Source organism: Urocitellus parryii, unplaced genomic scaffold (genome assembly GCF_045843805.1).
Source record: "Urocitellus parryii isolate mUroPar1 unplaced genomic scaffold, mUroPar1.hap1 Scaffold_345, whole genome shotgun sequence".
NCBI lineage: Eukaryota > Metazoa > Chordata > Mammalia > Rodentia > Sciuridae > Urocitellus > Urocitellus parryii.
The window spans coordinates 65,762-92,105 of record NW_027553130.1 but is presented as its reverse complement, the minus strand read 5'-3'; the positions used below and the strand labels follow the sequence as shown (position 1 = coordinate 92,105).

Genomic DNA, 26,344 nt, shown 5'->3' with positions numbered 1-26,344 from the left:
AATCAAATGAAAAGTTGGGGAATAATGGCCAGTTGTGCTTATCATTCTCTTCTCCTCTGCTTTCAGGCAGAAATGCCAGCTCTAGAGGCTGTCACTCATTCTCATTACTAGAGCTGTTTCTGCCTGGGCTGGGAGTGACACAGCAGGATATTGCTGTCTGAATTGCTAAGCATCCTCCAGGCAAAGACAATAATTAAAATATTCTGATTTCAAAATGGTAGTTGTTTTTGCTCAGAACTGTGGTGTAAGTGAATAAGAATACAGAATAGATTCTTAGTTCTTACTGTGCCATGCCAAATGAAGCATCTTTTTATGTCGCCATTTAGTTATTTCTGCCACTTACATGTCAGACAGCCATGCATATGCATATTAATATGTAGTCTATTTACATACATGGAAGTATATAATTCTAATGTGTATGTTATGTGTATATGTATCAAAGAATGATTTTTTAAAAAAAATTTCTTGTTGTTATTGACTGATTATTTCCAAACATTTATTAAATATAATAGCTCTGAGGTAATTTTTAATGTAATGTGTCTCTTTTGCATTGGAAAAATGGGAGAAAAACAAAAAAAAAGATGCAATTAATATTTATAGAATTTCTATTTTAGACTTACATGGTGTTAGTATTTCTGCATACTTTATTCTGTTCAATTCTCACAAAAACTGACTATGTAGGGATTATTACTTCTAAAGTATTTTTAAGACATTTGAGTTTTCAGAAGTTATGTAATTCCCCAGAGGTCAAACATCTAGTATAAGATAGAACTGCAGATGCTGGGTTTGCTGATTCCTGTCTATGGTTTTTCAGATTCAAGTTGCTTAAAATAATGATTGAAATATAAGAAGATCATTGTTTCCCTAATAGTGAGATTTTCTCTCTGATGTGAGAAGGCTAGTCTTGTGTATTTAAGAGATTTGTCAACATTAAGAAACCGATTTACTGTGGTTCCTTTTGGAATCTTTCCCTGTTCCCATCTATTTGTATTAAAATGTAAAATGTCAACTCTAGTGCACAACTAGTTGGCTGCAAGTTACTGAATTTCCTTGACTTTATACCTCTTTTACAATTTATATTAGTGCTAAAATAGCAGTACTTCTCAACCGAGGGAAACAAGTGGACATATCCCTACAGAATTCAGGTCACATACTCTTGCTATATACATTTTGCCTTCAGAGTTATTCGGGAATTAGGTTAAGTGTGAAAGGGTAGGGAACAGGGGTGTCTACTGTCAATTTGTGCCTGCAAGCCCCTCCCTCAATGGTATTCAAATCCACTTACAAACAAACACTATCTTAACCAAACAAAATACTTGAATATGAATTAATCCAACCCAAGGCTGCAAGTTTAAAACTCTTAGTTTTAAACTTGAAAATTAAATGTCAATAGCTATTTGAGCATCTGAGAAATCAATATGATATTAACATTATCAGATTTTAGCTAGTTACTATTCCATTTCTTTAATCATTCTATTTGTGGAACAACACTATTTTCAGAGAGTGAAGCAGTGCCATCACTGTATTTGTTTTCAGCAACAATCCTTTCATATAAAACAAGGTTATAAGGACAATCATGCCTCAAGACCACTTTCAAGATCAGAAGTGATTGTCCCTGTTTTATAAAGGAGAAGTCTAGGTTACCATTCAATACACAATAAGAGATTTCTAAGAAATTAAATTCCAAGCTTTGGTAGTCTAGCACTTCAAAGTTGATATTTTGGGGGTTTTAAATACATGAATTATTTGGAGGAAAATAAGAGAAACCAAGGACATGTACAGGGAGGCACAACCGGGGGGTTCCAAAATCTCACTCTCAAGTATGAGTGCCATCAGAGTGTTGAATTGGCCTTCGTTGCTGGCCAGCCATGTGTCTTCTTTCTCTTCATTATTTCTTTGCCCTCCTGAATGTGTGACCTGGAGGAATGAGATTTCTCATATAGAAGGGAGGCATGCGGAGCCTGGCACGGGTGGTGCATGCCTGTAATCCCAAGTGATTGGGAGGCTGAGGCAGGAGGATTGTGAATTCAAAGCCAGCTTTAGCAAAGCGAGGCACTAAGCAACTCAGTGAGACCCTGTCTCTAAATAAAATACAAAATAGGGTTGAGAATGTGGCTCAGTGGTTGAGTGCCCCTTAGCTCAAACCTGGTACTCCCCCCACCCCACTTCACCCCTGCAAAAAGAAAGGAGGTGTCGGGGGAGGAGCTCTGGATCCAGTGTTGTTGAGTCTCTCATACTCAACCATGACGTCCTAATGGCCTGGCCATGTGTTCAGTGAATCCTGCAGTGTGCAGCCCCTGCTGCAAACGAAAATCCAAGCTCTGGGGACCACTATTCCATCTTCTCCCTCTTTCATTATGTTTCTACAGTTCCTCCCTATTCAGCAGCTGTGTGAATAGATTGGATTATGAGTTAATTCAGGCCTATGGGTTGTTGCTAGGACAAAAAAACCCAGGCTTTGTTTAGGAAATGACATTTGTTCTCTAGCTTTCTCCTGGAAACATTAGAGCCTTTCCTTTTTAAGCAGTTTTCTTCCCTCGTTTGGAAACTATGGTAAATATTTTCAAGTCACTGGGTAGGACCTAGTGCTGACTGTATTAGGCACAGTCTGTGTTTCAGGGACTCCCTAGGAGGCTAATGATGAGGAATCTTTGGATGAATCTTTAACTGAATGTGCTCATGTGTTTTTACAGGAGGTGATCGGGGATCGGATGACAGCAAATCATGAGAGCTACCTCCTCATGGCGAGCACCCAGAATGATATGGAAGACTGGGTGAAGTCCATCCGCCGAGTCATATGGGGACCTTTTGGAGGAGGTGAGCATATTTTAAAGTCATAGAAAATCAGAAAGTTAGACCCGACTCATTCTTTCCTTTCCTCTGGCTAATGTTACAATCAGCTCCTAAATTCAAATGGGTGAATGTTAAAATCAGTAGTGAATTATTTAACCTGATTGTCAGACACATATATATTAACTCTTACAGTTTTAATTCAGGTCCCATATCATTAATAACCAACTTCTTCCCTGAATACATTGAATTTTAAAAATGAATGAAGAAGCTTTTTCTTTTCTTGGTTTCGAATTTTTCCATTTTACTAATGGTAAACAGTAGGGCTGGGAATGTGGCTCAGGCGGTAGCGCACTCACCTGGCATGCGTGCAGCCGGGTTCGATCCTCAGCACCAAATACCAACAAAGAAGTTGTGTCCGTCGAGAACTAAAAAATAAATATTAAAAATTCTCTCTCTCTCTCTCTCCTCTCTCACTCTCTTTAAAAAAAAAACTAATGGTAAACAGTAATAGGAAACATATGATAAATGTACATTAGTTAAGAACATCTAGCTATCAAGCAAAATTTGACTTATATCTTTGGAAAAAAATCCCAATTCCCAGATGCTCAATAGCATCAAAACAGAATGCCAAATCTTTTGATGAAAATCTGATGAGTGTTGGAGTTTCAAAAAAAAAATTCTTTGAATTATATAGATATGTGTAGATTTATAGTAAGTTTGTTTAAAAAAAAATCTTAATACACTGTTGAGAATGCATCATATAAAGAATAAGCTAAAAGTTACTATGAATAGAACAAAATAGAGGAAGAAAAGATAAAAGATATGATTTTGATCTAGTGAGAAATATAAACTAGAATGATATAAACCAAAATTATTGAAATAAAAATTTCAATAAATGGAACCAAAAAATGATACAAAAATATCTACAATGACATGTATTTTCAAGAATGTAAAGCCTAATTCTTTTGTTAATATTGTTAAAAATAGTTTTAAATGAAACTAATTTTTAAATTGCTTTCACATTTAAGAAAGCAATTATAATTCCCATATTTATTTTATAGTCTCTTGTGTACTGATAGCACCTGAATTCACAAAGTGAATTTTCTCCCTACACATGTAGCTGATGCTTCTTAAGCTGAGTCAGCATTTTATTTTAGAATAATTTTTAAACCTCAGTTGAAGAAGTTGAAATGTTGGTTGAGTTAAAATAGCAAGTATTGGGCTATGGTTGTAGCTCAGTGGTAGAGTGCATTCTTAGTATATGATAGGTCATGGATTTGATTCCAGCTCCACCAAGAAAGCAAACAAAACAGGGAGATTAAAACAGAAAGATTCACTGAAGACATTAATTGAAGACTAGATTAATGATACGATTCCTAAATTTGTCTACTTTTTAGTAGTGTCTTCTGTTAGGAAAGTGGAAGTTTCCTAAGCAGAGTGATCATTCATTCCAGCTTGCCTGGTAACAGTCTGGTTTACAGCTACCAGACCAGGCTAATTATGCACAGTGTTAGCTTTCACTGGCTCAGTGTCCTAACTTGTATGACGATTTATGTAGCCACCCCATTCATAACCTAAAATGGCAAGTGACCATGTCAAACACTGGAAAAGACTCACAGGCTGAGCCCCCAGCCCAATGTTGTAGCAGAGGATTCCTCATGGCATAAGTAAGAGACATGAACACAACTGGTATAAATTTGCTAGCACCTCCAGGGTTAGAAATTTCTGGGGGCCGTGAGGATGTATCTTTTTAAAGTTCCTATTATTTTTAAAGAACCTCTTGTCCCCTCTGTCATCAGATTTCTGGGGCTCTTAAGTTCAGGAGGAACCTTAATATCTGTTGAAGGAACATTTTTATTGAGGAATTATTCCCATCAAGTATATTATTTTCAAGAGAAATGAATGAGATCCTGTTAGCTTCTCCAAAATCAGTGGCCATAGGTGGTACCATCAGCCCAGAATTCTCAGAAATAATCCCAGTAAGACTGAGGTGAGAGCTATCTATGAATCTTTTTTTTTTTTTAAAGAGAGTGAGAGAGAGAGAGAGAGAGAGAGAGAGAGAGAGAGAGAGAGAGAGAGAGAGAATTTTTAATATTTATTTTTTAGTTCTCGGCGGACACAACATCTTTGTTGGTATGTGGTGCTGAGGATCGAACCCGGGCCGCACGCATGCCAGGCGAGCGCGCTACCGCTTGAGCCACATCCCCAGCCCAATGAATCTTTAATTCTTTGTACCTGGAAGTGATATTCTAGTAGTCAATGAATTTATATATTTTATCCTATGGAATAATGTACTTCAGGGGTTTTACAAATAGATTTGGGTTTATTTTTAAGAGATGTATTTTTGTACAGAGCACTCATAATAGAAACAATACTCCAAAGAATAAATCTTCCCTGGCTATCTTTATTTAACTGAAGAGTGTTAGGAGATTGCAAGGCAAGCTTTTAAGGTACTCATTTAATTTGCAAGAAATCTTTTGTGATTCCTCTGAGTATAGGATTTTTAAAAAATTAATACATGATTCAACACCAACAGAATTTCAACTCTGATATATTGCAAACTAACACCCATTGTCTTAGTTTTAAATGTTCATATTAATATTAATTAGTTCTGTGCTCAATTAATTAAAATTTAAAGATATAAGTTTGAGTTTTAAACAAAAAATGTATGTGACTAAAAATTTTATCTTATATGAGATTCTACTTAATGTTTCATGAAACATGTTAGAATATTTTGAAACCAGTGTTTTTATTTCTTTTCTTCTGTCCCACATTTTGTGGGTCACACTATGAGTAACAGAACCAGGAAGAAAACCCATGTCTTCCTCTGCTTTAAAGCACACTAGTGTGATCTATTTTGTGTGTCCCACAATTGCAGGTCCGTGGCTTAGGGGTAGTATATTCTTCAGTATATGAAAAATGAAAGTTTTTAAAAGTAGGGTCATTAATAAGTAAGAGACATGAACACATATTTGAGTCTTTCAAATATGCATGAATTGACAACATCAAGAAAATAGAAAAAAATAAAAGGGAGAAAGCATCCACATGTTCGTGCATGGAAGAATGGATAAACAAAATGTGTTACAGACATGTTCCGCAAAGTAGATACTGGAGTCAATGATGGGCCACATATACGATGGCGGTCCTATAAGAGGATATCAACTTAGTGACATCACAGCCATCTTAGTTTAAGTCCACTCTATGATGGTTGCCTGACAAAATTGCCTAGCAACACATTTCTCAGTACATATGTCCACTGTGAAGCAATGCATGACTGCACATTTAGAGAATGGATTATTACTCATCACAAAAGAAGTGAATCACAAGTACATGCTACAACAAGAATGAGTCTTGAAAACATTATGCTAAGTTAAAGAAGTCAGTCACAAATGACCATTGATTATATGATTTCTTTCATGTGAAAGTATAAAATGGAAAATAGAGTCATGGTTGCTTAGGGATCAGATGGAAAGCTAGGTTGGAGGGGAGTGATAGTCAAAATATATTCGGTTACTTGTTGAAAAGGTGAAAATGTTCTAGAATTGACTGTGGTGATGGTTGCACATATTCTGTGAAAATACTAAAAACTCTATTGAATCGCATATTTTAAATGATTTTGTGGTATGTGAACCGTATCTCAACAAAACTGTTAAAAAGTATCTGAATTGCCTTACTTGCCTTTCAAAAGAGAACATATTTTGCTCCCTGTCTTAATTAGAGACTCAGACTTTTTTGTCCTAAATAAAGATTTCTTGGCTTCCACTCTCCTTCCTGCCTCTCAAACTATGGTGGTCATTGTTCTGCTGGCATCCATAAAGACATATGGAAGAAAAGGTGACACATCACCCTTGAGTACATTGTAAATGTTTCTGTTATAGCACTGGCATTTCACTGTGGCAGTTTCATAATTTGTGTCTTTGAAAAATTAAAGTTTTTTATGAGGTGCTTAGGCTTCTCTTTGTCTAGTTTGCATATGCATGCAAAATATTCTCTGACATAACAGTAATGAACATCTGATTAAAATATAGGAAACACATGTTGAAGGGCACCAAGGTTGTTTTCATAGGTTGGCTATTGTGGACTGAGCTGCTATAAACATTGATATGGCTGTGTCACTGTAATATGCTGATTTTAAGTCCTTTGGGTATAAACCAAGGAGTGGAATAGCTGGGTTAAATGGTGGTTCCATTCCAAGCTGTCTGAGGAATCTCCGTTTCTAGAGTGGTTGTACCAATTTGCAGTCCCACCAGCAATGTATGAGTGTATCTTTTCCCTCACATCATTGTCAACATTTATTGTTATTTGTATTCTTGATAATTGCCATCCTGACCGAAGTGAGATGAAATCTCAGTGTAATTTCCTGAGGACCTTGCCTAGCACTTCACTCTTGTAGAAATGTAAAACTGTGTAGTAAAAATCACAAAATACAGGATTTTATGATAGGCCTTACCTTTTTAAAATTTTTTTATATTACATCAGAATGCATTACAATTCATATTACACATATGGAGCACATTTCTTCATATTCTCTGGTTCTATACAAAGTATATTCATACCATTCGTGTCTTCATACATGTACTTAGGAAAATGATGTCCATCTCATTCCACCATCTTTTTTACACCCCTTACCCTCTCCATTCCCCTCCCTCCCCTTTGCCCTATCTAGAGTTTCTCTAATCTTCACATGGTCTCCCTCACAACCTCAGTATGAATCAGCCTCCTTATATCAGAGAAAACATTCCGCATTTGTTTTGGGGGGGATTGGCTAACTCACTTAGCATTATATTCTCCAACTCCATTCATTTACCTGCAAATGCCATGATTTTATTCTTTTAATGCTGAGTAATGTTCCATTACTTATATATATGTATATGTAATGGAACATTACTCATTACTTTGCTGTGTGTGTGTGTGTGTGTGTGTGTGTGTATATATACACACACACGTCAAAGTTTCCCTATCCATTCATCTACTGATGGACATCTAGGTCGGTTCCACAGTTTAGCTATTGTGAATTGTGCTTCAATAAACATTGATGTGGCTGTTGTCCCTGTAGTACGAGGTTTTTAAGTTCTTTGGGTATAGACCGAGGAGTTGGATAACTGGGTCAAATGATGGTTCCATTCCAAGTTTTCCAAAGAATCTCCATACTGCTTTCCATATTGCCTGCACCATTTTGCAGTCCCACTAGCAATGTATGAGTGTGCCTTTTCCCCCACATCCTTGCCAACACTTAATGTTGTTTGTATTCTTAATAGCTGCCTTTCTGACTAGATTGAGATGAAATTCTACTTTTGATTTGCATTTCTCTAATAGCTAGAGATGTAGAACATTTCTTCATGTATTTGTTGATTGATTATATATCATCTTCTGAGAGTATCTGTTCGTTCCTTGGCCCATTTATTAATTGGGTTATTTGTTATTTTGGTGCTTAGCTTTTTGAGTTCTTTATATACCCAAGAGATTAGTGCTGTATCTGATGTGCAAGTGGAAAATATTTGCTTCCAAGCTGTAGGCTCTCTATTCACCTCACTGATTATTTCTTTTGCTGAGAAGAAGATTTTTACTTTGAATCCATCCCATTTATTAATTCTTGATTTTAATTCTTGCACTACAGGAGTCTCATTAAGGAAGTAGGGGCCTAATCTGATATGATGGAGATTGGAGCCTACTTTTTCTTGTATTAGATGCAGGGTCATTGTTTTAACCTAGGTCTTTGATCCACTTTGAATTGAATTTTGGACATGGTAAGAGAAATTGTGCTTAATTTCATTTTGCTGCATGTGTATTTCCAGTTTTCCCTCCACCCTTTGTTGAAGAGGCTGTTTTCTCCAATATATGTTTTTGGCGCCTTTGTCTGATATAAGATAACTGTAATTATGTGGGTTAGTCTCTGTGTCCTCTATTCTATGCCATTGGTCTACCAACCAATTTTGGTGCCAAAACCATGCTGTTTTTGTTACTATTGCTCTGTAATGTAATTTAAGGTCTGGTATAGTGATGCCACCTGCTTTACTCTTCTTGCTAAGGATTGCTTTAGCTATTCTGGGTCTCTTATTTTTCCATATGAATTTCATGACTGCTTTTTCTATTTCTATGAGGAATGTCATTGGAATTTTGATTGGAATTGCCTTACATCTGTAGAGTGCTTTTGGTAGTATGGTCATTTTGATAATATTAATTCTGATAGGTCTTTTTTTTCTTCAAGTATAACAAATTTATAATAAGCATTCAGATGTGGGAGGAGAATTAATGGAAATGTGGAAAGTAGACATTTCCTCTTAATTCCTTAGCCTAATAACTGAATCTAGATACCTCAACTTTGTGCTATCTGCTGAAAACCACTATAAACAGTTGTTTCCCTGTTAACAATGCTAAGAAGCCTGTGGGGTCTGCTCAAAAGTAAATCTAAATATTAGGATGTCGAAACATTTATTTAGCTTTGGAAACATTGATTAGTATTTTTTGTTGTTGTTTTTGCTGTTATTATTGTTGTTGTTTGCTATTTGTTCATTTGTAAACTGGGTTTCTTTCCAATTGTTTTTGTGGCAGTGTTCTTGGATGTGCTTAGCCCAAGATCAGAGGAGTGTGAAAATCCACTAATTGCTCATTAAAGCTTAATGTTTAGACATACTTTAGCTACTCACAAAATTAGTTTTTTCTTCTGTATATTTCTGTCTCAGTATGTAAAGAATTGAGTTAAAGTTCTGGCTATAAAGTAAAATTATTCTTTTAATATTCTCTTAATAACTTCCATGATGCATAATCAGTGTATGTGGAGGCAGGGCTTAGTTCAGTGGCAGTGTGGACTTGCTCAGACACAGGCCAGCTGTGTGATCTTAGAAATCTGGTTTTACTTCTCTTGCCTTTAGTTTCCAATCAAATTTTAGTTTAGTAATTCCAATCAAAATTTAGTTTAGTGACATAAGAATACTGGAAAAAAATCGTATTACCATTCCAGTTCCAAAATCTTGTGGTGACAAGTGTTCTCTTCACACCAGTGCACAGGTGCCTGGGTTTTCCTTTGGGTTCAGATACTCTCAGGTGAACACTGCATCTGCTTCAGTGGTACCAAGTTACACTTATTGGACCTGCTAAATGACAGTCTCACCCACCTGGGTTGCAAGTAAGAGCAGTGATGTGATTAATGAGAGTTACTTGTTAGCACCCCTCAGTTTTGAGAAGCTCTGATTGAATGCCCAGGCAGGAGAAAAGAGGCCTTGGGGGTCATTTGGGGTTAAAGCACCAACATTCCAAATCTGCTTATGGAACAGCCAGGTGGATGAATGATTAACCCAACAAGTCAATTATTCAGTGAGTAGGACTGAAAGGATTGGTGAATGTGGGGGTTGGGTAGAGAGGCTGTATGCAGGAACATGGGGGAAGGTTGAAATTTGAATTGATTTTCAAACCATAACCAGAGAAATTTATATTTGTGTATTAGTATGCACACATACATAAGTTGACTTGTTTTGTGGTTATACCTACAGACTCTTAGCTAGTGGATTTAATTTTATTTTATAGACACTGATATACATAGACATGTATGTAATATGTGTGTTTTAAGGATATCCACCTTACATTAGCACTCACACTTGCAAATTGATTTAACCATACAATATCTGAGAAGATGTCAATCTTGTGCAGGAAAAAAATAAATACATGTAGAACAGAGGGATCGAAAGGTTTACCCCTAGGGAGAGTTTGGTGCTCTGTGATTTCTGGAGGGTTGAACCAGCCAGCTGTAGAGCTGCTGCACAAGACAGGAGCCCAGCCAAGAGGTCAATGCAAAGTCAAAACAGGAGGAAAGGGGTGCGATTCGATTTGCATTGCAGTGTGGCAGCTTCCCTCCTCCCCTCATGTTGTGACTGCACCTGCTACATGTGACCAGCGGGCACTGAAGGCAGCAGCAGCCACAGCTGTGACGAGGCAGCCGCAGCCCTGCCAGTGCCCGCCCAGCTCTCATTGAGAAAAGGGGAGACGGAGCTGGAGGAGGGGGAGGAGAAGCTCCCTGCAAAGCCTCCGCCTCCCTGCACAGCCAGGAGCCTCCTGGAATGGGCACTGGACTGTTCTGACATGGTGATTCCTTGGGGAGCTGGAAGACAGAAGGGAAAAGGGAGCAGCCTGCAGAGAGCATCAGAGGATGAGGGGTGCTATAAAAGGAACAGGGGAGTTCTGTGCGAGGGATATTTCATGCACTGAAATGCTTTTTGGAGAAGGTACCATGATTTTCCTCCCTCTGTGCTCAGATGAAAGGAGCCAACAAGGACTGTCCTGAAGTATTCCTGAGGGGCCTTTTTTGTCATTGTTCCTCTTTCCCCTTGCACAGGGCTATTTGCTGACCTTTCCAGAGGAATCTCAGTCCAGCTGAGAAGATAGTTCTTAATAAAACAAAACAAAACACAACACTCCCTGCTGTTTGGATGGGGGTATACTTTGCTGCAGTTATTTGCCTGTGACATTTTGGAATGTCTGCAGATATTGGAAAAAAAAAAAAAACTATCTTTAAAACTCCTTGGATTAGGCAAAAGAAAAGGAAGGGGTTTTTTGTTTTGTTTTGTTTGTTGTTGTTTTTTGCCAAAAAGGAGTAAGGGCAAGTTGGTAACTTATTCTTAACCCAGGACCTGGATGATCAAAACCTTGGAGTTCTAGGAATCAGCACTTCAAACCTAACAAACATGAGAAGGAGTGGCTGTGAGTTTCCACACAGAGGCAGGTTTTAAAGAAGCCTGAACGGGTCTCAGAACTTGGGGCCTGTATGATGCCTGAAGACCGAAATTCTGGGGTGCGCCCCTCAGGTGCCTTAGCATCGACTCCGTTCATCCCTAAAGCCACATACAGAAGAATCAAACGGTGTTTTAGTTTTCGGAAAGGTAGGTAGATGATATGCTAATGTTCTTTTCATAAATAAACATATATTCTCTCATGCTGTAAATCCGTTTATGCTCAGATAAAATGGGATTTGTGAAAGCAAGAGCTTAGAACTGTATGCGAGTAACTTGGGTGTTTCCTATACTTATTTTTCAAGGCTCATATTGATCTGTTTATTACTGTCTGTGAGTGGGCAGGGTAGGTGTGGCTTAAAGAACGGTGGTCCTATAAGGATCACGTTGAATGACAGGGGACTAAACAAGCTGGACTCACTGTCCTGAAAGGAGGGGCCAGAGCTCTCCTGGGCCCTTCTCAGACCCAAATCAAGCAGCCATTCTGACCTCTTGAGACAGGTCCCTTGTAAATCCCTGTTCTGTGCCCCACAACTTTAGATTTGGTTCTAGCTGCCTGTGTTTGCCTCGTCTCCTCTGCTGAGATGATTTTGATAATCAGATTATCTGTGGTAACCCCTTTTCAGGGGGCTTCCAACTGTATCAATTAATATTGGCTAGAAATAAGAACCACCTTGCCTTTCCAAATGCCTCATAAGACGACGTTGGTAAAGTGCAAAGATACGAGCTGTCAAGAGCAGGGTGGGCCATCCTAACAACTAATGATCAATCAAAGAAACTGAGACATTTCAGAATTGACTGAGTTTGAGAGGGTTAAAAGGTGCAGCAAAAGTACAAGGAAATGTTTTAAGAAAAGGTTTTCATATAAAAATATTTTAAAACTTTCTTTTGCCTTAAAATGAGCTGTTTAAATAGAAACCAAGTAATTAGAATCTTAATGTGAAGCTTAGTGAACCAATAATTTAGTCAGGAGCTGAGTTTAATGACGTTCTCCCTTTTTTCTTTGATCTACCACCTTTTAGTTAATCTTCCTTACCTAGGAGCCAACAAGAAGATAAGGCAGCAAAATAAGAAAAGTCAAATATACAAAATATAGTAGAAACTTTTATTAATGAGACCCTGATACCTTCTGAACATTTCTCTTTAAGTAGTTAAGATCTGGCTATGACCATGTCATATGTTAGCAGCAAGGAATTCAGGAATCACATTTCTCTGACATCTACACAGAAAATTAAATGAGATACAAAGTTTTTATCTTATGTTTTATCGAGTTTGGGGAATTTCATGGATACTATCAGACTGTGTCATTGAAAGAGAATTTGACAATGACAGAGATTGAAAAGACTCAAGGACTAATTGCTTGAAGGACATTTCTCTTTTCATCTCTTTCCCATATATCTTAGCAGTAGCATGAGAAGTTTGGGAATTCTGAATTAACTTTGAAGGACAAAGTAAGGCATTTTTTACCTTTTTCACCTTCCCTCCTTCAGTGTACAGCAGGTCTGCAGGAATCCCTGTTCCCTTCTCCTCTTCCTATTTTCCTTAAATACCAGTGCCTGCATCCCCATGGGCTGGCACAGGGCAACAGGCACAGGAAAGAGCTGTCATCTATCATCTCCCAGGGGACTATTTTTAAAGTTTTTCCTTTCTCGGTAGTCTTAGTAGTTTGGGGAATGTTCGGCATTCGAGTCAGGGATTAAGAGGTGCTTCCTTTACCAATCTGTACTCTGCTTTCTGTCAGAACCAGAAAAAAAGAGACGATGCAGGGAGCCTTCAGCCTCTGTCTGGTGCCTTGGTTGCAGCTGTGACTGCAGTTCTGCAGTGGGGCTTGGGGAGGAAGGTGCCCATCTGCTGCTCTCCCTGTATGGCTGCCATGCGGTTTCTGTGCTGCACTCACATGTCATGGTGGCAGAGCATGAAACGCAGGCGGTTTACATTTCATCTTCATTGAAGGTTTGATGCTAAAAAGAATGAACTTCCCTCTTGTTCCTGGGTTCCCACACCATGTCATCCTTAAAAAGAGTGTGTCTTTTGTGTTATATTAAAACCTCTGGGTGCTCAAGTGTTCAGAGAAGTCGACCTGGGTTTCTGCACTCCTCTTGCATCTGCTTAAGTCGTTTCGAGCAAAGCAGGAAAGAGAGTGTGTGAAGCTAGGAAAAGTGCCCAGAGGGGAAAAATTTTGATGTAGCTGTTAGCTGTTTTTCCTGATATATATATATACATTTAGTCAAGAGGTGATTCCACATTTCTACTAGCTTTAGAAATGCCCTCAGAATGGGGGGTGGAGTTGGGTAAAGTTTCCAGAGCCCTCCCTGGTCACAGCAGAGCTGTCATGCTGTGCAAGCTGAAAAAATTCACTTCTCAGAGTGCCTTTCTCCCGAGACCTTTGCTGTCCTTTATTGCCCTTTTCATCTCTCTTTCTTTGTTCTGATACTAATTAAGGTCACTAAAAATGCTTTCTCGGTGGTTTTCAAACCCTAGTAGCCAAGAAACATCTATTAGGCAGGAAACTGGGGATTGTGGTAATTTGCATTTGTGTTCCGGGGAGAGAAAAATTGTGATGTGTTTTTTACCCCATTGGACATGAAACTCTAAATTTTTATTACCTCTTTAAGACTCATATCAGGAGAAAACTCTATGCTCTGGTTACCTGGGAACATATATAACACTGTGAGTCTTGGATACTTAGGTTCAACCATAATAGGCTAGAATGCTTGATTGTTATGATCCTGGAAAAACTAGAGTAAATTTCTAAACTGACTTTATCTTATTGTTTTCCCATGAGTTGCCCCTTTCTTGGAGATAAGTCATCAATTACCTGGGGGCTTTTCATTCACTATGGTCACCAAATGCTCACGCATCACTCCTTTATCCTTCCTTACATTCTATGAGCCCCATTTCTATTTCCTTTGCCTTAGTTCTCTCTGCCTTGATTGTTTCATGCGTGCAACTTTAACCTGAGCCGTGACTATTCAAGATAGCATTCATCCTCATGTCCAATCTACCACCAGTATTCTTGGCAAATTATTTCAATGCACACTCCATTTTATAAAGCATTGCTCAATTTGTAGTCCTAAAACATGTTGTCAAGCAACAATCCACAGCTCAAAAAGTTTTTATGAACCCCAAATGCCCAAAGGAGGAAATTCTATTTTGCCTAACAATCACTACCTGCTAACCCAATTCCAACTATTACCTGAAGTATGAATCCACTATTTCCCCAGACTGACCTACTGTTTTTCCCTACACACGTCTTGCACCACCTCTTTATCTGTTTTCTGTCCCCTCTGCTTTCTCCTCCTTTGTGCATCCAAATTTTACCCTTTGTTCAACATTTGCTTTCACTTCTTCCTCAAGACATTTCTGTTTATCAATAATGTTCCTTACTATCCAGCCCTTATATGTCATATAGGCTGCCTTTTTGCCATTGTATCCTTTTAGCACCTCACATGGCTATACACACACGAGTGCGCTCACGCGCGCGCACACACACACACACACACTTGTTTCTTTCCTCCCAAAGTGGAGTATAACAATAGGTCTATTCCATCAGGGATTCAAGATTGATAGCAAACACCTGATGTACAGTATTATTATCTATCTTTTCCTGCTAAGCCATAGGTACTAATGAATTAAAATAGAAGCTTCATAGTGGTGGTCGATAAGGCCAACATTCTCTTTAATATTTATTGTAGGCTGTTTGTGCTATAATTGTATTTATGGAAATTGATTTGTCCAACAAAATGCTACTATCCAAATTCATATAATTTTAAACCATGTAGTTAACAATTAGCTCATTTGTATATCAAAGTTTTGTTGAACTTCTACCAAATGATGCTGGGGCTAAGAAGATAAACAAAACAGGTTGCCACAAATCTATGAATTTATAGATTTGTTGAGGTTAAAGAAACATAAGCAAGTAATTACTTAGCTTGAGAAAAACACTACACCAAATTTTGTATGACATACTAGGTGTCCATGAACAAAAGACTGACCATAGGCTTATCTGGAAAGGTAGTGATTCACCTGAAGAACATGAAATTGGATTTTCTCCTATATGATCATGAAAGCATGCTCAGCATGCCTATGAGATCATGTCTGAATTGAACCAAGACATCGGGGTGGAACAAAGAAGATGTTAGAATTATATGTACCTAGACTCATAACCCAGATCTGCTTCTTTGGAGATGTGTGGCAGGTCACCTAGCAGCCTTGAATCTATTTTTCTGGTTGTAGAAGAGAGGCCCTTGGCTTGGTAGGTTAAATGTTGTCTCTAATTGCTCCACTAGCCTCAAACCTAGGCCACTAGGTCACTATGTTCATCTTATAACACTTTTCTTCATTTTTCCAGGTCTTTCCTTTTTTCCTTTTTTTCCCCCATTCCGCTTATGAAAAGAGTCAAAGTTTTACCAACCATTTCCCTGGTTATTATGACTCTTTCCTGCTTGGATTAAATCTTTTCTACTTACAGAAGTTTTTTTGGCCACATAGAAAACTGTTAACAGACTAAAGTGAGGTTTAACTGGTTTTATTTTTTTATTTTCTGTACTAAAAAGGATGTCTTATTTTGACTTGTGCATTTTCCAAGAGAGAATGTTCTTTAAAAATTCTTACAGTCATGGTGAAACCAATATTTATCCTGCTGGCAGAGCTGTGGTCAGTAGAAGGAAAAGCAAAGTGAATTCCTGGTATGGCCAATGTGTGATCTGTAGACAAGAAGGGACAAAAAAAAAAAGACATAATTATCAATAGCAGGGAATTTGAGCAACAACCAAGAAGTTTTTAATTTCTGGCTTTTCCTCAGTAAGCCCAGGACTCTTTTAGTTTTTGATTTTTACAGAAATTAACATCAGAACCAAAGAACTATTAAAGAGTTTCATGTTATAATAGAATTTTTCACTTATTTTCTAAAGTTGGGGAAATGAAAGTGTTTTGTTTTTATGCATTCATTATTCCACAAATATCTGCAGAGTACTTGTGCCTCATCCATCTTTATATTAATTCCAGGGATATGAACCAGAGGACTTCCCTATGGTAAATAGAGTACAGGATGATTATCCATAACATGAGAACACAAAATCTAATTCTACACCATGTAAACTTTGTTTAATGCACAAAATTACTGAAAAGATTGCATAACATTATTCTCAGGCTATGACTATAAAATGTAAATGGAATATGGGTGAATTTGGTGCTTAGACTTGGGTACCATTGACAAGATATCACATTTTATATATATATATATATATATATATATGTATGTATGTCTGCAAATCCTCTAAAATCTTCCAAAATCTGAAATCTAAAACACTTCTGGTTCCAAACATCTCAGATAAGGGATCCTCTACCTATATAAGCCCTGGAGTTCTTTAGACCTGGAGCAACCCCATTTCAGGCCTGTGTCTGTGGTACTTTGGGAAATTTACCAAAACTTCTCTGAAGTTCATATGGCAGACTTAGAGTATATAACTTTTTAATATTATTTATAATAATCATGATAAGTATATAAATAATAATTATTTTATTAAAATAACTGTAGAAGAGTAATCCCCATATTTTTATACCAGGGATTGAATTCATGGGCACTTAAATATTGAGCCACATCCCCATCCCTATTTTGTATTTCCACCTCACTTTTGCTGATGCTGGCTTTGAATTTGCAATCCTCCTACCTCAGCCTCCCGAGCTACTAGGATTACAGGCATGTGCCAATATGCCCAGCAAGTAATTCTCTTTTGAAGATTGAAGGACTAGTCCAGTACAGATGGGCATCTAAATAAATAATTACAAAACAATGTGTTAAGAAATCAAAGAATAAAAATGTGAAGCTGATCTGGGGATTGAGGGAATGTCAGTAAGGACTTGACACAGGAGATGTTGTAAGTTGGATGAGGTTTCCTCGTCTGATTCATGAAGGCAGGAGCTACCTACACCAACAGGACATTAAGACATGATCTGCTCTATTTAGAAAACAACAAATAGTTCAGTATAGTTTGAGAACCTGTTGTTTGTGAGGATACAGCAAAAATGAAAGTGGATATGGTACAGTACTTGGCATACAACAGGTGCTACCTAAACATTTCTTGATTTAATGGCCAAAATCAGATTATGGCAACTTTATTTCATGAAGAAAGAGTTTGGCTGCAAAGATAGGCCAGTGTGGCAGCATTTTTCTGGGTTGAGATATCTGTTCTTCAAAAACTCATATAAAAAATATCATCTAATCACTTAGGCGGCAGCCAGGAGTTCGTAGGTAACTGTTATGATTTAGATTTGGAGTCCCCCAAACTCACATGTTAGAAGGGATATGATTGGGTTATTGCCTTAAACTAATCAGTGGATTGATCCCTGATGGGAGGCAGGTGAGGTGTGGCTGGAGGAAGTGGTCCACTGGGGGCATGGCTCTTGGGTATATATTTTGTATCTAGAGAGTGGAGAGTTTCTCTTTCTCTCTCTCTCTCTCTCTCTCTCTCTCTCTCTCTCTCTCTCTCTCTCTCTCCCTGATTTCTGATCACCATGTGAGCTGCTTCCCTCTGCCACACTCTTCTGCCATGATGTTCTGTCTCACCTCGGACCCTGAAGAATGAAACTGAGAACTCTGAAGCCATAAGTTCTCAAATAAAGTTTTCCTCCCCTAAAATTGTTCTGATCAGATCTTTTGGTCACAGTGGTGAAAAAGCTGACTGACACAGTATGGTTATGTAAATGGCATGAAAGGAAGAAGAATTTAGGTTGACTCTCAAATGGCAATGCAATGATGTGTGTGGACAGTTGGTACCAATAACCAACATTGAGACTGCAGGAATTAGAAAATATTTTAAAGAAAAAATGACTTAGCTTGTTTTAAAACATTGATGTATGAGAATGTTTTAATTATGTCCTTTTTGAAATGTTTAATGTACATTTAGAAATCTAATGTTAGAAATTATAACAATAGCCCAAATTAAGATACAAATCTGGGAACAATTTATATGCTGTGAGATTCAATGACTTCAGGAGAGAAATTGTACAAGGTGAAGTGAAAATAAGGCTGGGGAGAGAATTTAGATAATCCTTAAACTAGGTAGAGCTTAACTAAGTAGAGCTTAACTAATCTCTTAGAAGTCCTTACTAATTTTTTGCAAGACCAATCCTACTGGTCTCATCATTAAGCAAGAGACTGGGATCTTCTAAGAATCAAGAACTATGTAAATAGGAAGTGTCAGGAATAAGAGTGAGATTGAGAGTTTTAGGGGAAGTGAGGCATAAAGTAATAAAAAACACAAACATGGTTGTCAGTGATATGGCCATTAGGAAGTTGTTGGTGATGGTCAGAAAATGCCACTTAGTCGAATGACAGAATCAGTCAAATAATAATAGATTACAAATGGATAGAAAATGGTGATATGGAGCCAGAGTTATGCTTAACTAGGAATCAAGGAGCAAAGAGTATTGTTGTGTACCTACAGGGCATGGAGTGTCCAAGAACATTTGGCTTTGTATTTGTTTATTTATTTTTAGAAAGGATGGAATTTGGATATATTAACCTGATCACACTCTCTAACCTGACAGGCTGCCCCAAGCTATTGGGTGCATGAATCATATGTTAAGGAGAAGTCTCACAGATCCTGAAGGTGTTAGGAATTTGTCTCACACACTCCAGATGAAAGAGCTTCCCACAGGTATAATAAATTCACCTGTGTGATTTACTTTTTCAGTCCAGCAAAAAGTCACTTCCTGGCTGATGTTTTATGGCACCATGTGCTTTCAGGGGAAGTATGCATGACATACCTTTGTCACCCAGAAATTCCAGGGACAGTACTGTCAGGGAGTGTGAAACCTCACCAGGAAGATAGATGGGCATAATTTGATTGTTTGCATAACCAACACCACAGGGAATAACTTTGCTAATAATCTACTAATCAATGTGTCCTTTGCCCATGCTGCTAGTTAGGGATAGCATAGGACCTTTGGGCTTTTCTGTTCATTTTAAAATTTGAAATTGCACTGCTCCTTCAAAGAAAATTTTAAATAAAGTGTTTTTTAAAATCATTTTTCTCCATTAATAACTTTCCTTACAAAGGATATTCTTATGGAGGAGGTTGACCCATTCCTACCACTGCCAGCCAGACACTCTGGGCACATTCTATTTGCAAGGCCTCAGAATTGGGAGTACACACCTCTTAAAAGTCTTTACTAATTTTTTGTAAGACCAATCCTACAGAAGAAAGCTATAATTTTCCATGGGAATTTCTAAACATATGTGCAAAGTCTCTACATGTTTTACCTTTCCTATATACTGTTGCTAAATAGGCATCAGCTTTACATAAATAAATTGTTTCCTTGGGCAGCATGCTCACAGAAGTGCCACAGATTTTTCCTTCTCCATTTTTTTCTTCTGATCTTTCCCTCAATTCACCTTTTCTCAGCATAGTGAGGGAAGGGGCTGAGATCAGAAAGCCAGAAAGTGGCAGGATTCTTCCTCCATCACTGTCTTCAGCCATTACATAACTACAGTGTGATTCTGAAATCCCACCACCATGAGCAAATCTTGGCCCCTCCAGTTACTAGCTGTGTGTTTCCTAGTTCAAGCTCCTTGGCTATGAAATTATAGTAAGGGTCCTGTGAACTCATGGGATGCTGTGAACTTTACCTGAGAGAAATGCAGGTGAACTACTGGTGGCATTCATGGTATAACTAAGTAGAGCTTAACTATTCTCATTTTTAAAAGAATAATAAAGGTAACTATTTAACTCATTTAAAGAATTTACTAATATTATAAATTACTAGAAAGTGACAGTTATAATTGAAAAAAGAACTTCAAAATATACTAGATAGCTATAATAATCAATACAGAATGGTATTAGGATAAAACAGACACCAAAGATCAATAGAGAGCCCAAGAGTCATTCCTTACAGCTACAGCCAACTGATTTTCAATACTAAGAACTTGCATTGGAGAAAGGACAATATTTTAAATAAAGATGACTGGGAAAATTGGATATCCGTATGCAAAAGGATGAAACTAGACCCTATTTTTTATCAGCTACAAAAATGAAATTAAATTCATTTGAAGACTTAAATGTGAGGTCCAAAATTATCAAACTTCAAGAAGAAAACATGGGGAAAACATTTTAGGGCAGTGGAATAGGCAAGAATTTTTTTGGATAAGACCTCAAAAGCACAAGATCCACAATGCAAAATAGATAAATGGGATTACATCAAGCTAAAATGTTCCTGCACAGCAAAGGGAATTAGAGTGAAGAAACAGCCTATAGAATAGAAGAATATATTTGCAAATTTGCAATTTGACTATATATTTGAAAAGATATTAATATCTAGAATATATAAGGAACCCAGATAACTAAATAGAAAAAAAAACTCATTAAAAGTTTGGCAATAGACACAAATAGACATTCCTAAAGAGAAGACATACAAATTACCAACATGTATGTGATAAAATGCTCTACATCACTAGTCATCTGGAAAATGCAAATCAAAACCACAATGAGACACTACACTTCAGTAAGAATGGCTATCATCAAAAAGACAAAAGATAACAAGAGGACATGGAGAAAAGGGAAACCCTTGTACACTGGCAGTGGGAATGTAAATTAGTACAGCCATTATGGAAAACAATAAGTAGGTGCCTCAAAAAATAAAAAATCAAATTACCACCATTCCCTCTGTTGGTATTTATATACTCAGAGGAAATGAAATCAGTATGCTGAGGAGACATCTGTACTTCCATGTTTATTCCAGCATTGTAAACAATAGACAAGAAATGGAAATAAACTAAGCATCCATGGACCAATGAATGGATAAAGAAAATGTAGTAAATATATACCACAGAATACTTTTTAGCAATAAAAAGAATGAAATCCTTTCCTTGACAACATGGATGAAAGTTAAGATTGTTATGTTAAGTGAAATAAGCAGGACACAGATAAACAAGTACCCTGTGATCACACAAGTGGAATCTAAAGGAGTTGATCTCATGGAAGTTGAGAATAGAATGGTTTATACCAGAGGGATGAAGAGAGGTTAATCAATAGCTGCAATGTTATAGTTAGCTAGGAGCAAGAAGTTCTGGTGTGCTGTTGCACGGTAGGATGACTATAGTAACAGTAATGTGCAGTACATTTCAAAAATCTAAAATAAAGGACTTTCAATGTTTTCACTAAAAGTAAGTGATAAATGTTTAAGGAAATAGATACATTTAATCTTATTTAAGCCTTAACACAATGTGTACTTGCTTTGAGTCCTCACAAGGTACCCCACAGATATGTATAGTTTTTAACATATCAATTAAAGGTTGAATAAAAATATATGTATCCAAGTGATGATTCCAAACCCTGGAGAGAAAACATGCCCTAATTCCTGGTCCTCCTAAAGTTCTTGTTGATACCTCTTTATCTCATACTTGCCTTGCTTTTTGTAGTAGTTGTTGTTATTACCACCCAGAACCTGTTACCTTTCTTTTGATAACTACATCTTGATTTCTCTTCAAGTTATACTTTTCCCACTCTTAGCTCATTAAGAACAAAAAACAGGGCTGGGCGCAGTGCCACATGCCTGTAATCCCAATGGCTCTGGAGGCTGAGGAAGAAGGATCACAAGTTCAAAGCCAGCCTCAGCCTCTCAAAATAAAAAAATAAAATGGGCTGAGGATGTGGCTCAGTGGTTTAGCACCCCTGGGTTCAATCTTCAGTACTAAGGAAGGAAGGAAGGAAAGAAAGAAAGACAGGAAACGGGAGATATTGGCAATTCTGGCTTTCTATTCCCCAAGTAAAATAAGCTTCCTAAAGGTACCATGATACTTCTTGGCAGCACCATTCCTTAACATCACCTCACTGTAGGAGAAGTGGGAGAAGTTATTTATTTTCCTACCTTCTCAAGTAGAGATGCCAAAAGAAAATAGGAGTGAGGCTGTTGAGTTACTGAATAATGTTTGATATGCCATTATCAAGGAACTGCTTATTCTAAAGTCTACAGGTTAAGCTCATTAAAGCTTTTACCTTGTCTAATCTTTGCTTTCCTTAAAAAAAATGTCCTTTACAAAATCTGTTTTGTATGTGCTTGAGTAATATTAGGTCACTCAACCTTGCTTCCTAAAAGAAATATATATGACTTCCTCTAGTACTAGATTGATACTAGGTATAGAACCATTTTGTTTGTTGTTATTGTATTTATCTAGGCTAAGAACATTCCCTTTGGTGGCAAGTCTTTATTGCTTAGACTATGATGGTTTGGCATTCCTGAATCCATAAATAAATTATTTGATAGGTGGAGAGGCAAAGCATCTCTAGTTGTTATAAATCCTTAACCTAATGACTGTTAAATAATTTCCCAAACATTTTGGAGGATTCCAAATTTCAACACATAGCATTTATTGTTCTCCGCTTTTTATGAAACTTATTAGATCATTAAAACTATTTAATGATATTCATTTCATGGGGAAAAGTTGAAGTAACACATTTGCCCCCATCTCACCTTTTCTCACAAGTTGAACATCTTTGCAAAGTTACTGCCTACTATTAATATATTTTAGAAGCATTGTCTCTTTATTAATGGGATACCAAGGGTAGAATACTCAGGCTGTTCAGTCCCAGGGTCGTACACCAAGGAATGCCTTGTTTGTAGATATTTTAAAGTCAGCAATAAAACTAAAAATCTGCCTGCTCTTTATTACAGACAAGGTAAATGATAACATATCCTCTGCCAGAGCAAACCACCATGACTCCACCTCACCACTTTTAGTATTCACCACTTCATAACTTAATTATCACCTTCCAAATAAATTAATAGCTTAATGTTGTAAGGAGTAAACATTGTCTGGAATATTTTATATGGCAGAACATTCCGTTTTTCTTTTCCTAGTGTTATCACTTTAATTACAGTCATGGCATTACAACTTGATTAAAAACAAAAAGAGAAAAGAGAAATGAACAGTGTTTGAACTACAAATTCAAATTGAGCATACAGACAAAACTGTAACCAAAGCCAAATTTGACTATTCAAAAAATTTCTCCATTTAGCTTTTAAATCCCTTCCTCAAAGAAAAAGAAACCCTCAAATTCAAATTACGTATATTATAGTTCTTACTTCAAAGTGAATATCCTGAACTTAGTATTTCTATGATGGCTTTGAGCTACAGATGGAGTACAGCAGAAAGGAGCAGCATTAGGAAAAGCATTTCCATTTGAAGAATTAAACATGAATTTGGTTGTATAATAATGTGAAATACAAATGTCCAGTGCTCACTAGCATGCTACTCTTTGTTTTTCCTGGATATTGAATTTTAAAACGAAATAAAATATGAAGAGATAAATTACTCAAATTCACTGTGATTCCTTATTTTTTCTAGGTATTTTTGGACAGAAACTAGAAGACACTGTCCGCTACGAGAAGAGATATGGGAACCGTCTGGCTCCAATGCTGGTGGAGCAGTGTGTGGACTTTATCCGACAAAGGGGGCTGAAAGAAGAGGGTCTCTTTCGCCTGCCAGGCCAAGCTAATCTTGTCAAGGAGCTCCAGGATGCCTTCGATTGTGGAGAGAAGCCATCTTTTGACAGGTATGCATCAAGGTTGTACGAACCGACCTTTATTGAGAAATTAGGCTGCCCTGAAAGGATGCACTAAGCTATAGCATAACTTTAATTGGTGTGGTAAGAATTTAAAAGATGAATTATTTGGTCACACAGTTTGGATTTCTTATTATTAAGTTACAAAGTAAAAAAAAAAAATGTGCCACTTTAGATGTCTTTCTCTTCCACATTTTTTTCTCCTTCTTAAAACATTTTTATTTGTTCTTTTCATTTGGTCCTAAACTAAAGCTAAATGAAACTTTTCCTTTTGAAAAAGTGAACTCCTCTCTTGTTTGGTGTTTTCATTTAATTCTTTCAGTTAAGGGATGTTAAAAGAACTGATAAGTAGAGGTTAGGTTGTTGGCAATGTAACTGAAAATAACTATTTTTAATGAAGATATAAACAGATGTTTTAAAATAAATGTGTTAATCTAGTATGGATTAAGAAGGAAACTAGGAGAAGTATAGCATGGTGAAACTCCCAAAATAATGGAAATTCCAAAAAAGAAAATAAAAAGCATCCCTAACTCCAAAAGTTAACAATCAATACTTTAAATATTTTATGATTTACCTCCTTCTCTTTCCTTTTAAAATTTTAGTAGAAAAAAAAGATTTTTAACTAACATTATTAAACATATATAGCAGAATTTTTTCCATATTAAAAGTTTTAAATGCCCTTTAATTCTAATATATTTTACTTAACATTTTATCAGTAGCAACTTATATAAGCCTCTTTTTCTAAAATCAAATATTTTACTCTACAGGTATATTATTTATAACCACTTCAATATTAATGGACATTTACTTGTGACTTTTTTCACTATTATAAATATTATTGTAGGAGATATACAATCACATAAGTATTTTCAATTTTTATGTTGTTTACTTAGGAGAGATTCTCAGTTTAGCATTTTGTGGGTAGGAATAATCTTTATACTCAAAAGTTAGAAATTGCCTACTGTCACATTCAGGCTGCTCTAATAAAATGCCACAAACAGAGTGACTTATAAATACCAGAAATTCATTTCTTACAGTTGTGGAGGCTAGAATGTTCAGACATACCAGCAAATGATATGTCTGCTGAGGGCCTCCTGTCTGCCCCATAAATGACACCTTCTCTTAAATCTTCAGATGGTAGAAGGGATAAGGTAGCTCTGTGGAGTCTCTTGGATAATGTCGCTAGTACCATTCGTGAAGGCTCTACCATCAAGATTAAATCACCTAGAAATTCCCACTTCCTAATATCATCAGGATGATGATAAGTTTCCAACACATGCATTTATATAGAAGAAATGTTCAGACCATAGCACCACACTAAATATTACTTATCTTAAAAAGTGTAGAATTAGGATGTGAATAGATACTGCTCAACAGTATAAACAAGAAGATATTTGAAAACATGAGATGAAGGAAGCATCACTGTAAGTGTAGAATCTCCCTAATTCTAAATAATGACAATACTTGGTGCTGACAAGATACGCACTTGAGGTAGACACCCGAATGGCAAGAATCCAGATTTGCTTTATCTTTCTAAAATAATTTGATAATTCAAAGACCTTTTAAGCAGGAAATTCCATTTCTAGAAAAAAATAAGATATGTGAAGTGCAAAAATTTTGAGTGCAAAATTGTTTATGACAATTTTGATAATAACAAAAATTGACAACTCATTTATTTTCTCCCAAAGTGAGTACAGTTAATTCATTAATGGTGAATTTATATAATAAAGTATCACATACTTAAAGTTTTAGAAAAATGTGAATTAAATGATGTGTTAGGTTTTCATTACTATGACAAAATTCTGGAGGGAACCAACCTAAAAAGAGGAAAAGTTTTTTTTGGTTCACAGTTTTGCCAGTTTCAATCCATCATCAGTTGGTCTATTGTTTTATGGCTCATGGTAAAGCAGCACATTATGGTGGGGGTGTGTATGACAAAGAAAAGTCACTCACTTCCTGGAAGGGCCACAAAAGAGAAGAAAGAGGAAGGGACTGTAGTTCCACTATCCCCATCAGAGATATGCCTGCATGACTGGAAGACCTGCCCATAGGCTCCACCTTTTAAAGTTTCCAACCCTCCCAGGAGTACTAAGCTGATATAACTAAGGCTTTAACACACTAGCCTTTGGGAAACACTTAAAATCCAAATTATAGCCCACAATGATAAACTAAAAAATAAGACAAGATCAGTAATTAGTTAAAATACCTTATCTTTTTAGAAAAACATTAGAGATTGCTTTTTTAAATTCATAAATTTCCTCTGAA

General features: G+C 36.8%; 1 protein-coding gene across 1 annotated transcript in view; it reads left to right on the top strand.

The window, feature by feature from the left end:
• Positions 1-24,137, top strand: part of LOC144251976 (rho GTPase-activating protein 24-like) — an 88,212-nt gene extending 64,075 nt beyond the window's left edge. The window contains exons 2-3 of the mRNA XM_077794580.1: positions 2,694-2,817; positions 23,863-24,137. Coding sequence (XP_077650706.1) covers positions 2,694-2,817; positions 23,863-24,137 — 399 coding nt within the window. The remainder of the gene's footprint in view (positions 1-2,693; positions 2,818-23,862) is intronic.
• Positions 24,138-26,344: the final 2,207 nt, after the last annotated feature.